At 40.6% G+C, this 15,366-nt stretch overlaps 1 protein-coding gene across 12 annotated transcripts; it reads left to right on the forward strand.

The window, feature by feature from the left end:
* Nucleotides 1–10,209: 10,209 nt before the first annotated feature.
* On the forward strand, nt 10,210–14,636 carry ARMCX1 (armadillo repeat containing X-linked 1). 12 transcript variants are annotated; one of them, XM_030305668.1, is made up of 5 exons: nt 10,214–10,430; nt 10,737–10,807; nt 10,912–11,164; nt 12,379–12,480; nt 12,732–14,636. In XM_030305668.1, the coding sequence occupies exon 5, from the start codon at nt 12,860–12,862 to the stop codon at nt 14,234–14,236; it is 1,377 nt and encodes a 458-aa protein (XP_030161528.1). In that variant the 5' UTR covers nt 10,214–10,430; nt 10,737–10,807; nt 10,912–11,164; nt 12,379–12,480; nt 12,732–12,859; the 3' UTR covers nt 14,237–14,636. The 12 variants fall into 12 exon arrangements, with proteins under 12 accessions (XP_030161536.1, XP_030161534.1, XP_030161535.1 ...); XM_032592192.1 differs by having other exon boundaries at nt 10,912–11,107; nt 12,379–12,489; XM_030305666.1 differs by having other exon boundaries at nt 10,912–11,107.
* Nucleotides 14,637–15,366: the final 730 nt, after the last annotated feature.

Below are 15,366 nucleotides of genomic sequence, written 5' to 3' on the forward strand. Positions count from 1 at the left end.
TTGGATCATATAGTATTTCTATTGTTAATTTTTTGAGTATCCTCTGTGCTGTTTTCCATAGTGGCTGTACCAATTTACATTCCCACAACAGTGCACAAGGGTTCCATTTGTCTCCACATTTTCACCAGCAGTTGTTCTCTCTTGTCTCTTTTCTTTCTTTCTTTCTTTCTTTCTTTCTTTCTTTCTTCTTTCTTTCTTTCTTTCTTTCTGTCTTTTCTTCTTTTTATTTCTTTTCTCTTCCTTCCTTCCTTTTTTACTTTCTTTCTTTTGAGAGAGAGAGAGAGTGAGCGAGAGACATAAGGGGAGAGGGCCAAGAGAGAAAGAGAGAGAGAGAGAATCCCAAACAGGTTTCGCTCTGTCAGCACGAGCCTGATGTGGGGCTCAATCTTATGAAACAGTGATGTAATGAGCTGAGACAAAATCAACAGTAGGGTGTCAGCCACCCAGCATCCTGTGTCTTTTTAATAATAGTCATTCTGCACCACTAAACCAGCCCGACAAGAGATCCTAAGGGGGACCCTGTGAGACAAAGTACCAGAGACATCACTACAAGCATAAAACATACAGACATCACAATGACTCTAAACCCGTATCTTTCTATAATAACACTGAATGTAAACGGATTAAATGCGCCAACCAAAAGACATAGGGTATCAGAATGGATAAAAAAACAAGACCCATCTATTTGCTGTCTACAAGAGACTCATTTTAGACCTGAGGACACCTTTAGATTCAGAGTGAGGGGATGGAGAACTATTTATCATGCTACTGGAAGCCAAAAGAAAGCTGGAGTAGCCATACTTATATCAGACAAACTAGACTTTAAATTAAAGGCTGTAACAAGAGATGAAGAAGGACATTATATAATAGTTACAGGGTCTATCCATCAGGAAGAGCTAACAATTATAAATGTCTATGCGCCGAATACCGGAGCCCCCAAGTATATAAAACAATTACTCATAAACAGAAGCAACCTTATTGATAAGAATGTGGTAATTGCAGGGGACTTTAACACCCCACTTACAGAAATGGATAGATCATCTAGACACACAGTCAATAAAGAAACAAGGGCCCTGAATGAGACATTGGATCAGATGGACTTGACAGATATATTTAGAACTCTGCATCCCAAAGCAACAGAATATACTTTCTTCTCGAGTGCACATGGAACATTCTCCAAGATAGATCATATACTGGGTCACAAAACAGCCCTTCATAAGTTTACAAGAATTGAAATTATACCATGCATACTTTCAGACCACAATGCTATGAAGCTTGAAATCAACCACAGGAAAAAGTCTGGAAAACCTCCAAAAGCGTGGAGGTTAAAGAACACCCTACTAACGAATGAGTGGGTCAACCAGGCAATTAGAGAAGAAATCAAAAAATATATGGAAACAAACGAAAATGAAAATACAACAATCCAAACGCTTTGGGACGCAGCGAAGGCAGTCCTGAGAGGAAAATACATTGCAATCCAGGCCTATCTCAAGAAACAAGAAAAATCCCAAATACAAAATCTAACAGCACACCTAAAGGAAATAGAAGCAGAACAGCAAAGGCAGCCTAAACCCTGCAGAAGAAGAGAAATAATAAAGATCAGAGCAGAAATAAACAATATAGAATCTAAAAAAAACTGTAGAGCAGATCAACGAAACCAAGAGTTGGTTTTTTGAAAAAATAAACAAAATTGACAAACCTCTAGCCAGGCTTCTCAAAAAGAAAAGGGAGATGACCCAAATAGATAAAATCATGAATGAAAATGGAATGATTACAACCAATCCCTCAGAGATACAAACAATTATCAGGGAATACTATGAAAAATTATATGCCAACAAATTGGACAACCTGGAAGAAATGGACACATTCCTGAACACCCACACTCTTCCAAAACTCAATCAGGAGGAAATAGAAAGCTTGAACAGACCCATAACCAGCGAAGAAATTGAATCGGTTATCAAAAATCTCCCAACAAATAAGAGTCCAGGACCAGATGGCTTCCCAGGGGAGTTCTACCAGACATTTAAAGCAGAGATAATACCTATCCTTCTCAAGCTATTCCAAGAAATAGAAAGGGAAGGAAAACTTCCAGACTCATTCTATGAAGCCAGTATTACTTTGATTCCTAAACCAGACAGAGACCCAGTAAAAAAAGAGAACTACAGGCCAATATCCCTGATGAATATGGATGCAAAAATTCTCAATAAGATACTAGCAAATCGAATTCAACAGCATATAAAAAGAATTATTCACCATGATCAAGTGGGATTCATTCCTGGGATGCAGGGCTGGTTCAACATTCGCAAATCAATCAACGTGATACATCACATTAACAAAAAAAAAGAGAAGAACCATATGATCCTGTCAATCGATGCAGAAAAGGCCTTTGACAAAATCCAGCACCCTTTCTTAATAAAAACCCTTGAGAAAGTCGGGATAGAAGGAACATACTTAAAGATCATAAAAGCCATTTATGAAAAGCCCACAGCTAACATCATCCTCAACGGGGAAAAACTGAGAGCTTTTTCCCTGAGATCAGGAACACGACAGGGATGCCCACTCTCACCGCTGTTGTTTAACATAGTGCTGGAAGTTCTAGCATCAGCAATCAGACAACAAAAGGAAATCAAAGGCATCAAAATTGGCAAAGATGAAGTCAAGCTTTCGCTTTTTGCAGATGACATGATATTATCCATGGAAAATCCGATAGACTCCACCAAAAGTCTGCTAGAACTGATACATGAATTCAGCAAAGTTGCAGGATACAAAATCAATGTACAGAAATCAGTTGCATTCTTATACACTAACAATGAAGCAACAGAAAGACAAAGAAAGAAACTGATCCCATTCACAATTGCACCAAGAAGCATAAAATACCTAGGAATAAATCTAACCAAAGATGTAAAGGATCTGTATGCTGAAAACTATAGAAAGCTTATGAAGGTAATTGAAGAAGATTTAAAGAAATGGAAAGACATTCCCTGCTCATGGATTGGAAAAATAAATATTGTCAAAATGTCAATACTACCCAAAGCTATCTACACATTCAATGCAATCCCAATCAAAATTGCACCAGCATTCTTCTCGAAATTAGAACAAGCAATCCTAAAATTCATATGGAACCACAAAAGGCCCCGAATAGCCAAAGGAATTTTGAAGAAGAAGACCAAAGCAGGAGGCATCACAATCCCAGACTTTAGCCTCTACTACAAAGCTGTCATCATCAAGACAGCATGGTATTGGCACAAAAACAGACACACAGACCAATGGAATAGAATAGAAACCCCAGAACTAGACCCACAAACGTATGGCCAACTCATCTTTGACAAAGCAGGAAAGAACATCCAATGGAAAAAAGACAGCCTCTTTAACAAATGGTGCTGGGAGAACTGGACAGCAACATGCAGAAGGTTGAAACTAGACCACTTTCTCACACCATTTACAAAAATAAACTCAAAATGGATAAAGGACCTAAATGTGAGACAGGAAACCATCAAAACCTTAGAGGAGAAAGCAGGAAAAGACCTCTCTGACCTCAGCCATAGCAATCTCTTACTCGACACATCCCCAAAGGCAAGGGAATTAAAAGCAAAAGTGAATTACTGGGACCTTATGAAGATAAAAAGCTTCTGCACAGCAAAGGAAACAACCAACAAAACTAAAAGGCAACCAACGGAATGGGAAAAGATATTTGCAAATGACATATCGGACAAAGGGCTAGTATCTAAAATCTATAAAGAGCTCACCAAACTCCACACCCGAAAAACAAATAACCCAGTGAAGAAATGGGCAGAAAACATGAATAGACACTTCTCTAAAGAAGACATCCAGATGGCCAACAGGCACATGAAAAGATGCTCAGCGTCGCTCCTTATCAGGGAAATACAAATCAAAACCACACTCAGGTATCACCTCACGCCAGTCAGAGTGGCCAAAATGAACAAATCAGGAGACTATAGATGCTGGAGAGGATGTGGAGAAACGGGAACCCTCTTGCACTGTTGGTGGGAATGCAAATTGGTGCAGCCGCTCTGGAAAGCAGTGTGGAGGTTCCTCAGAAAATTAAAAATAGACCTACCCTATGACCCAGCAATAGCACTGCTAGGAATTTATCCAAGGGATACAGGAGTACTGATGCATAGGGGCACTTGTACCCCAATGTTCATAGCAGCACTCTCAACAATAGCCAAATTATGGAAAGAGCCTAAATGTCCATCAACTGATGAATGGATAAAGAAATTGTGGTATATATACACAATGGAGTACTATGTGGCAATGAGAAAAAATGAAATATGGCCCTTTGTAGCAACATGGATGGAACTGGAGAGTGTAATGCTAAGTGAAATAAGCCATACAGAGAAAGACAGATACCACATGGTTTCACTCTTATGTGGATCCTGAGAAACTTAACAGGAACCCATGCGGGAGGGGAAGGAAAAAAAAAAAAAAGAGGTTAGAGTGGGAGAGAGCCAAAGCATAAGAGACTGTTAAAAACTGAGAAGAAACTGAGGGTTGATGGGGGGTGGGAGGGAGGGGAGGGTGGGTGATGGGTATTGAGGAGGGCACCTTTTGGGATGAGCACTGGGTGTTGTATGGAAACCAATTTGTCAATAAATTTCATTAAAAAAAAAAATAATAGTCATTCTGACCTGTGTGGGTGGTAAGATACTCTTTTAAAGATGCCAGTTATCCTTCAATTAACTTATAAATTAAATGTAACCAAATTAAAATAAGGACAGGATTTTAAGGGAATGTAACAAAATAATACATTTTATGTCTAAATAAACACATGTGAATAGGCAGGTAAATTACGAAAAAGAGTGATTAGAGAGGCTTTACCCTCCCAGATATTAAAACATATTATAAAGATACTATAATTAAAAGTTTGGTACATAAAAAGAAAAAAATAACATTCAAGAAACATAATAGAGAATCAAATATATCAAATATATGTGGATGGTTAGCTTATGATAAAGGTGACATTTTACTTATTTATTTATTTATTCATTTATTTATTCTTTCAGGTTTTATTAATTTTCTAGTTAGCATATAGTGTTAATATTAGTTTCAGGAGTAGAATTTAGTGATTCATCACTTACATATAACACCCAGTGCTCATCACAAGTGTGTTCTTCAATACCCGTTATACATTTAGTCCATCTCCCCCACCCCCCGCCCACCTCCCCTCCAGCAACCCACAGTTTGTTCTCTAGAGTTAAGAATCTGTTTGGGGGTGTCTGGGTGGCTCAGGTGGTTTAAACACCTGACTCTTGGTTTCGGCTCAGGTCATAATCTCACTATTACTAGGTTTGAGACCCACATCAAGCTCCATGGTGATGATGCAGAGGCTACTTTGGATTCTCTCTCTCTTTCTCTGCCCCTCCCTGCTCTCTCTCTCTCCCTCTCTCTCTCTCTCAAAAAAAAAATAAATAAACTTAAAATTAAAACAAGAGTGTTTTATGGTCTGCACCTTTCTCTCTCTCCTTTTTTTCCCCCCATAAAGGTGACATTTTAAATCACTGAGCTAGAGAAAGATTATTAGATATTTTGCATTGGACAGTTTACTATTTTGAAAAAATAATTCCATGTGTTCAGTAAAGTTGGAAAAAATATATTTGCGATAACATTGGGATGTTATTTGCTTTATTCACCATGTTAACATTTATACAAATGGTTCAAAAGTAATGGTGGGTAAAATTGCTGGTGCTTTACTGGTAACAAAAGCAATGGCACCAAAAAAAATGCCACGTGGACCAAAAATTTAAGTACTAAAAATACACATAAAAATTAGAAGAAAATACACGACTTCCTAAGCAGGACACACAACCCAGAAAATGTAAAGAAATAATTGATAAATTTTGCATCATAAAGATTTAAAAATTCCATATTGCAGAAGTTCAAAGAAAATTATAAACAGGGAATATATTTATAAAACTTATGATTGTCAAAGAGCTCATTTCCTTGATTTACAGAAAGTTCTTATGTACTAATAAGAAAAAGATGAATAACCTAAATGGAAAAATGGGGAAAGACAATTCATAGAAAGAGAGATACAAATGGTTAACAAACCTATGAGAAGATGCTTAATCTCACTTATAATTAATGAATTTCAAAATTTTTGGAACAGAACGTGGAATATATATATCACAATTTAAAAGGTGAAAGTTGGCAACATGGATATGATTTAAAATGAACATCCACTTTGACCCAATGATTTCACTTCTAGGAATTTATCATAAGGAAATAATGCCACAATTATCAAAATATATGTGTACGAAGGTCTCCACTTCAGCATTTTTATAATAGGCAAATATTGGTAAAAAGCCAAATGTGAATCAGTAATAGATTGGTAAAATTTTGGTAAATCCACACTGCAGAATATTATTGTATCTGATAAAATAATGTACATGATATATTAGGTGAAGAAATAATTTGCATTTTATGACACAAAATTATTTTAAAAAATATATATGTGTACATACACTCACATATAATGTATCTACCTACTTACTATTTACCTATCTTCTATCTATCTATCTATCATCTATCATCTATCATCTATCTATATTGTTGTTATTTGTATATATAAAACAACAACAAAACCTGGAGAGTCAATTGAAAAGTTAACAGTGATTTTCACATGATTTATCCTAGGATTTAGGTATATGGGTTATCACAGTGGTTATCATGAATGTGGAGAATTTGAACATTCTTATTTTCTGCTCCCCTCTTTTCCTAGTTAACACCTGCTTTCTTTCATCTCAGTTCAAAATTTCACTCCCTTTCCCCCCTCAAGGAAGTCATCTTTGATCCCCAGATTCTGCCACTTGTTTTAATATATTAATAATGTTCCTTTCTTTCATGATATTTTTATTTGATTTGTATACATGTATAATTGTTTCATTAAAGTCTTGTTTCCACTATGAGGGCAGAGTGTCTGTTTTTACTCACAATAAGCACAGGACTTGTGTTAACTCTCCTTGGTCCCCTCTCCATCTCAATATTATGACGTGGACAACTGAGTTTTTCTCAGTCTTATTCAAAGGGGTATGAAAGTGTAGCTTTTAGACATCACCCTTCAGTCACACAAAAACAGATAAAGGAGAACACATCAGAAACAAACAGAAAACTCACACTAAATGGTGAAATATTAAGGGCATTTCCATTTACCTAAGGAACAAGGCTGGGAGACCCTCAATCACTGCTATTGTCAACATAGTTCTGGAGGTTCTGGTCAATGCAGTACATCCAGGAAATGAAAGAATAAGAGATATATAGATTGGAAAAGAAAAAATTTAAAAATCATCATTTGCAGATGATTATGTATGCATACCTAGAAAAAAACAAATATAACAATTGAAAAACTATCAGAAATATTATGAAAGGTCATTAAAAATAATAATTATTGTTTCCTTAGGTATTCAATAACCTGCTAGAAAATATAATAATAAAGGAAATTTATTCTTCAAAACAACAAAACAATAAAATACCTAGGAATAAACTTAACAAGTAATGAGTATGACCTACCTAAAGAAACATAAAATTTGTTGAAGATCATAAAAGTAAACATGGATAAAAATCAATTTTTAAAGATGTTGGTTCTCAAATTAAAGTGGAGAATTCATTGCACTTTATGTCACTAAATGTCAACCATTTCGTTCTGTGTATGTTTTTCAACTTGGAACTTGACAAAGGCATACATATACTTTTTGTATTTGCATGAATAAAGGTGGAAATTGTTAAAAGTGGTTGGTGGTGGAACATGAATTTCAGGCCACTTTCACATTCTAATTTATACATTTCTGCATTGTTTGCACATTAAAAAAATAAGTGTATGTAATGAGAGTGAGACAGGAAGAGAGAGAGAGGAAGAGATTGATTTCTGTTCAAGGGATATATCTTTTTTCCTAGGTAAGTACTTAGGCTTTTTTACTTTTTTTTTAAAGTTTATTTATTTGAGAGGAGAGAGAGAGCACAAGCTGTGGAAAGGCAGAGAAAGAGAGAGAGAGAGAGAGAGAGGAGAGAGAGACAGAGAGAGAGAGAGAGGAGAGAGAGAGAGAGAGAGAGAGAGAGAGAGAGAATCCCAAGTAGGCTCTACACCAATAGTGCAGAGCCCCATGTGGGGCTTGAACTCACGAACCACTAGATCATGACCTGAGCTCACTGAGCCACTCAGGTGCCCTATTGTTTTTTAAAGTCATAGATGCCTGTGAGAATCTGCTGAAAGTTATGACTCCTCTAGCCACTAAAATGAACATATGTATATGCATAACTTTGATACAATTTCAGGTACAGCACAGAGGCAGCCAGTTAAGAATGCCTACTCTAGTTAATCAGTATGGTCAGTGAGGAGACTCCCTTGGACCTCAGCATACATTTGGCTGAGGGAGGACTAAAATGGGTGTGGGCTACAGGCAGTGACCCTGTAGAAGAGCTTGGTTCTCCCTGGGTGCCTGCAGCAAGGAGGCCAGAGGCAAGAGGCCCAGCTGGCTCCACCTCTCAAGCCAGGTGGGAGCAGCAGTGTTAGGAGCAATTTTAACTAAGGAACCATGGATGAGGGCAGAGCAGGCAGACCTGAGTGCTTTCCCCAGCCAGCAATCACTTCTTTTTCATGGAAACCTGCAGCTGCAGGGGTATGTGGGAACAGCAGTCCCTTCTGTGTATCCTTGAGTTACATCTGTGAGGATTTGGGGGAGGAGGGGAAAAAAGGAAGAAGCCAAAGGTGGTTACTCAAGTTGGTCACCTGAGTAAAGGTGACATTTACCATCTTGGTCACCTGTCCATGTGTACTTTTTTAAGCTTTTCTGTCCATTCTTTAAAATCAGTGATGCATAACTCTTATATTGAGAAAATAAAATGATGCTATTTTTTTAATTAAAAAAATTTTTTAAGGTTTTATTTATTTTTGAGAGAGAGAATGAGAGAGAGAGACAGCACGAGCAGGGAAGGGGCAGAGAGAGAGGGAGACACAGAATTCAAAGGAGGCTCCAGGCTCTGAGCTGGAGTGACCAACAGAATCAGTGCCTAACTGTAAAGATGAGAGGTTTTGGAACACTGGAGAGGTGAGAGGGCAGCACCTTCATCCCTCCTTCTTTGACAAAGCTGAGAGGATCAGACCATTTCTATACTCCTCACACCCTCGGGTGCCTCTACCTCAGTGGACTGGAATCTAATCCAGGGGCTGGTGTTCAGAACAGCCATCATATCATAAGAGGTTGACATAGCAGTCAGCCAAGACTTTAGGACGTTAAATACATGTCTTTCTTTAATGAAACAAGACAGGATTGTGTTGCTTTTTTAAACCAAATTGTAAGGTGATCCAAAAGTGGAAAAAGTAGATCATTCACATTAAGTGGCCAAAGTTAGACCACTAAAGATTAGATCTCTTTGTGGAATAATTCATAGATTGTATGAAAAATTTGTTTCCAATTTTAAACCCAGTTAGTATGTTTTGAAAGCTGCTATTTGGCTATAACCAGTAGAAACATTTTTCTTATAAATAAATATAATGTAATTAATGAGGCCTTTTGGGTTTTCCCTACCTCTTACATTTTTCTCCACTCCAATAAAAATAGCATCATTTTGGGGTGCCTGGGTGGCTCAGTTGGTTAAGCGTCTGACTTTGGCTCAGGTCATGATATCACGGTTCATGAGTTCAAGCCCCAGGTCGGGTTCTGTGCTGACAGCTCAGAGCCTGGAGCCTGCTTCGGATTCTGTGTCTCCGTCTCTCTCTGCCCCTTCCCTGCTCGTGCTCTCTCTCTCTCTCTCTCAAAAATAAATAAAACCTTAAAAAATTAAAAAAAAATTAAAAAATAGCATCATTTTATTTTCTCAATATAAGAGTAATGCATCACTGATTTTAAATAATGGACAGGAAAGTTTAAGAAAGTAAAATATTCCCACAATGTATGTTCTTTTCTGAAATCTTTCCTTCCATTTCATATAGGGGTGCAGGGAAAATGCTGGTCCTCAATGACTGGAGGTGGGGGAAGGTGAGAGAATGGGAGAAGCAATTGGAGAGGGAGTAGAGAAAGAAAAAGAACTATTCCTCAAAGAGGGAAAAAAAGACCAATGGACAGGGGAACAGATGCAGTTTCTCCCTGTTCACCAGAGAAAGGCAAATTCCAGCCACAAGGAGCAGCTCTCCTCAGTCTCCTGGATTGGCAGAAGAAAATGAATGGCAGGACCTGATGTAGCGGGGAAGGAAAGGGGTGGGCGGGTTCCTGCCGCACTGCCGATGGGATGGGAGAGGTAACTGGGGTCCTGCACTCGCGGGTGACGTGGCCCTCACGTGAGCAGCAGCCGACGTTTGCCCACGTCCTTCTAATCCTGGTCCTGGTTTTGTCCGGCTACCAGCTCCCTATTGCCCTAAGGGCGGGCGGGCCAGTGGCCAGGGAAGGAGGAGGAAGTAACCGCCCGGATCCCAGCAGGTCTGTGTGTGGATGGGAGCCGCCTGGGGTGGGGGGGATCCCTACGGTGTGGGTAGCGGAGGGTGGAGACACAGCGGACTTTCTCAACACCCTTCCACTATCCCTGGCCCTTCCAAGAACAAAAATGGTGGACTTGGGGGCCGGATTCCTGGGGACATCCCGGACCAAGAGGGAGGAAATTCGAAAACTTTGGCATCCAGGGCCTTGAATCGGGAAGGGCAGATATTAAGATTCTAGTCCTGTGTGCATCCATCTACCAAGCCAGAATCTTGGGGCTGTGCATCTGTCATTCCCCATGTCTTTCAGTAGGGCGCTGTATACCACCCAGAGGAAAAGAGTAAAGAGTCTGCTCCGAATCCTTGGAGGTCGGTGTAAAGGTGGGATCGCCCCGCGGCCCCTGGAAGGGTGGGGGATGGTTGAGGTCCTTGCCTTAACTTGGGCCCATTTCTGACTCCAGCTACCTTCCTGTTATTTTATGTAGGAAGAAGGATGTGACGGCGCCTACAGGGAAAATGGCTGTCATTGGGGGTTGGAATGCATCGGGGAGGAGGCTCTTCTTTTGCTTCTCTACTTTTCCATACTCCCTCGTCGGCCTCCTCCTTTTCTACTTGTTCGAAAGGGGTGTGGTTTTTGCTGGGAAAATGGCCGACCTCTGAGGGTGGGTGCTGCAGGAATGGGTGAGTGGACGCTGGGCTTGAAGAGGGCTGATGTCAGCGGAGTCCTGAGAAGTAGGGGTAAGGATTAGAGACCAAAACATGAAATCCGTTTGACAACCAGAGTCCTGAATTTGGAAAAGCTGGTATTGAGACCTTCCGAAGTGCTGTTCTGTCCGCGAGCCGTTTGCCTCCGCCGTGTGGCATGTGTGTCTATGGACACACTTTAGGGCCAATTCAACCGTAGAAGCGGGAAGAAGACGACAATTGTCCAGAAAAAGTAGGCCAAAGTGAGGGTGGTGGCAATATATGGGACTCCTGGGGTGGAGAAAAGTGGAGACTGCAAACCCCAGTGGCCTCATGAACCTCCTCTGCACCTCCCCCCTCCTTTCCTCCTCTTTTTTTTTTTTAATTTTTTTTTCAATGTTTATTTATTTTTGGGACAGAGAGAGACAGAGCATGAACGGGGGAGGGGCAGAGTGAGAGGGAGACACAGAATCGGAAACAGGCTCCAGGCTCCGAGCCATCAGCCCGGAGCCTGACGCGGGGCTGGAACTCACGGACCGCGAGATCGTGACCTGGCTGAAGTCGGACGCTTAACCGACTGCGCCACCCAGGCGCCCCCTTTCCTCCTCTTTATACCATTTTGGAGCGTTCAAAACAAAGTGCTCTGCAGGTATTAGACAAAGAAGGAAGTGGCTGGGGGGCGGGGCACGGGAATCCTGAAACGGGGGTGGGGAGATCTTGCTTCAAATTGCTGTTTGGAGTACTGTATCCTGGGTTTGTCTCCTTCCTGCAAGCACTAAGTCCCAGAGTTCTAAGTCCTTAGGTTTAATGGGGGAGACAGAAACTGAGATGAGAGAGGAAGGAAATTGCTCCAGAGCAGTGGAAGTTGGTATAATGGGTGAAGGGAGGAGTGTCCTGGAACCTCCCTGATGCTGGAGGTGGTGGAGGGAAGGGTGAGTTCCAAAACTTTGTGCATTTTATGTCTGTCCGTCTTCCAGACAATCTCTCCACCACCATCTGACTTGTTACAGGGAAAGGGCTGTAGCATCACTTTTGAAGGAAACAACTGACCTGGGTTGGGTGAGGATAGGGTGGAGACTTGAAAGAGATGAAGGAGATGGGGAAGGGAGATAATTTTCAAAGCCACAGCTCTGTGAGGAGGGGAGGGTGATGTTGGGGTACACAGAGCGAGGGCCAGAGATGCAGGAAAGGGATGTGTATCTATCCAGGATGAGGTCCTTCTGTCCCTTGATCATTCAGCATCCTCCTCCCCACCCATTTGTATGCAGGTTTGCAGTACCCAGTGGACTTCCAGGCAAGGAAGAGAAGGAAGAAAGTGCCTGAACCTGTATGGGTGTATGTGGGGCGCCACTACCCCCAGGACATCTGGGGTAAGGGAGGTAGGGAAATGATTAGGTACCTTAAATTTAACATACTGGGGTGGGATGGTTGAACATAAGGTTGGAGAATCTGGACGTGGGGAAATTTTTCAAAATTACCTCCCCAATAGAGGAGAGGAATCAATGATCCAGCCCTGATTCCCTGTCATGTTCTCTACATTTGTCGGTCTGTAGTTCAGTCTGTCTGCATGCAAAGGCACAAAAAGGGAGACTGACGCCTTAAATCTTTCTTTCATTCCTAGGTTCCGCTGTATCTGTAGCTGCAGCAGGGCCTGCTGAAAACTCTGTCCCCAACATAGGAGCACCCCTCCGGGCCAGAGCAATCTCATTCTGCCCCGGTTAAGAATTCGGCTCAGACATTGTCCCCAGCATGGGCCGTACTCGGGAAGCTGGCTGCGTGGCCGCTGGTGTGGTGATTGGGGCTGGCGCCTGCTACTGTGTATATAGACTGACCTGGGGAAGAGATGAGAATGAGAAAATCTGGGACGACGATGATGAAGATGATGAGGAGGAATCTAGTGATATTGTAGAGACTTGGATTGAGAATGGGAAAGGAGCTAAAGCTAATGCTGGGATGGGGTCTGAAGCTAGACTTCAGGGTGATTCAAAGGTGAAGGCTGAGGTGGGCATGGTACTTGAGAGTGGTTCAGATGTAAAGGCAGAGGTCCACTTGGGGCCCCAGAGTGGAGGAGGCCTAGAGGCCAAGGCCAAAGCCCTTTTCAGCACCCTGAAGGAACAGGCAAGTGCAAAGGCGGGCAGGGGAGCCAGGTTGGGTACCATCTCTGGGAACAGGACCCTTGCACCCAGTTTACCCTGCCCAGGGGGCAGGGGTGGAGGCTGTCACCCCACCAGGAGTGGCGCTAGGGCTGGGAGTAGGGCAAGTGGAAAAAACAAGGGAAGAACCCGAGGTAAGAGCACCAGGACTCCAGCTACAGCATGGCCTGTTCGTAGGGGCAAGTTCAACTTTCCCTATAAAATTGATGATATTCTGGGTGCTCCTGACCTTCAAAAGGTTCTTAACATCCTGGAAAGATCAAATGATCCTTTTATTCAAGAAATAGCCTTGGTCACTCTGGGTAACAATGCAGCATATTCTTTTAACCAAAATGCCATTCGTGAATTGGGTGGTCTTCCAATTATTGCAAAACTGATAAAAACCAAAGATCTTATTATTAGGGAAAAAGCTTACAATGCCCTTAATAACTTGAGTGTGAATGCTGAAAATCAGGGAAAGATTAAGACCTATATCAGTCAAGTGTGTGATGATACCATGATCTGCCGCTTGGACTCAGCTGTGCAGATGGCCGGACTAAGACTGTTAACTAACATGACTGTGACTAATCATTACCAACATTTGCTTTCCTATTCTTTTCCAGACTTTTTTGCATTGTTATTCCTGGGAAATTACTTCACCAAGATTCAGATTATGAAACTAATTATAAACTTTACTGAGAATCCAGCCATGACAAGAGAGCTGGTCAGTTGTAAAGTACCATCAGAATTGATTTCCCTCTTTAATAAAGAGTGGGACAGAGAGATTCTTCTTAATATCCTTACTCTATTTGAAAATATAAATGACAACATAAAAAGTGAAGGACTTGCATCATCTAAGAAAGAATTCAGCAGAAGTTCACTTTTTTTCTTATTCAAAGAATCTGGAGTGTGTATTAAGAAAATCAAGGCATTAGCAAATCACAATGATCTGGTAGTGAAAGTAAAAGTCCTAAAAGTATTGACCAAACTTTAATTGGGTGTATGTCCCAAACAATATCGAGATAATTGTTTAGTTTGCGCTTGGGAACAATGCATTTTGTAAATTCTTTGCCATTGTGCTTAAATGGCAAAGAGATCCTTTCAGCTGCCATTTTGGAATAATGAATATCAAGGATCATCAAGAGTGATGATGGTTGTGGTGGTTGGTTTTAGGCTGTACCATTTTAAGGATGCCAAATGAATACTAGAGCTTGTATAAAGAAAGCACTTATTGATTCCATCTTGCTACCTAGACTGAGGTATTTTTTGCTCTTTCCTTTACCTAATTTGACAGCAAACTAATTATAAATAAGCTACACTTTTGTATTGGTTTACATTTGTTAATCTTAGACTTGTGTTTCATCAATAAAGTTGTGTGTTTTAACCAGAAAAAAGTATTGTGTCCCTTGAGTTTATGATTTAGAAAGGCAAAATGTATCGAGACAAAATTATCCTAACAAAACCACGAACCTCTGATCATGGCCACACCCCTCCCATCAGTGCAAAAACTTCTGTAGGCAGCAGTGCTCGGGGAAAATTTTATAGAGAAGGGAGGCACTTAAGTAAGCTGAGCTTGAAGGATAGGATAAAAATGGGGATGTTTTGAGAATGACTGGTGACTTGGGAGACAACTTTTGTGTTCTGTTAAATATTGTCATAGCACAAAGTAGCACTACTGTATTCACTGATCATAAATAAGATAACTTCTTTCCCCCATAGTTTGGGATCTCCAAAGTTATGATGCATCTTACAGTTGATGGCATCTTAGCATTGTGCCATACTTTAATTAGAAGTATTTTTTTCCTTTTGTAGTGGTACATAAAATAATGATGCATCTAATAATCAAAGGCATCTTAGATCAATGAAATTCCAGTCAATGAGAAAAATGTAAAAATGTATTTAATACATAAAGGATGTATTTGCTCCATAATAAGTACATCATTTTGTACTGATAGAGGTTTTGCAGTAGTTTGAGTTAGGAAACTGGCAGAGGGTTGAGGGGGAGTCATCAGATTCCCCTTACTGAAGGAATGTTTTTATTTACTTATTTATTTATTTATTTATTTAGACCGTTCATATCATCTTTATTCACAATAGCCTCAAACAGGAAACAAATGACCATCA

Source organism: Lynx canadensis, chromosome X (assembly GCF_007474595.2).
Source record: "Lynx canadensis isolate LIC74 chromosome X, mLynCan4.pri.v2, whole genome shotgun sequence".
Lineage (NCBI taxonomy): Eukaryota > Metazoa > Chordata > Mammalia > Carnivora > Felidae > Lynx > Lynx canadensis.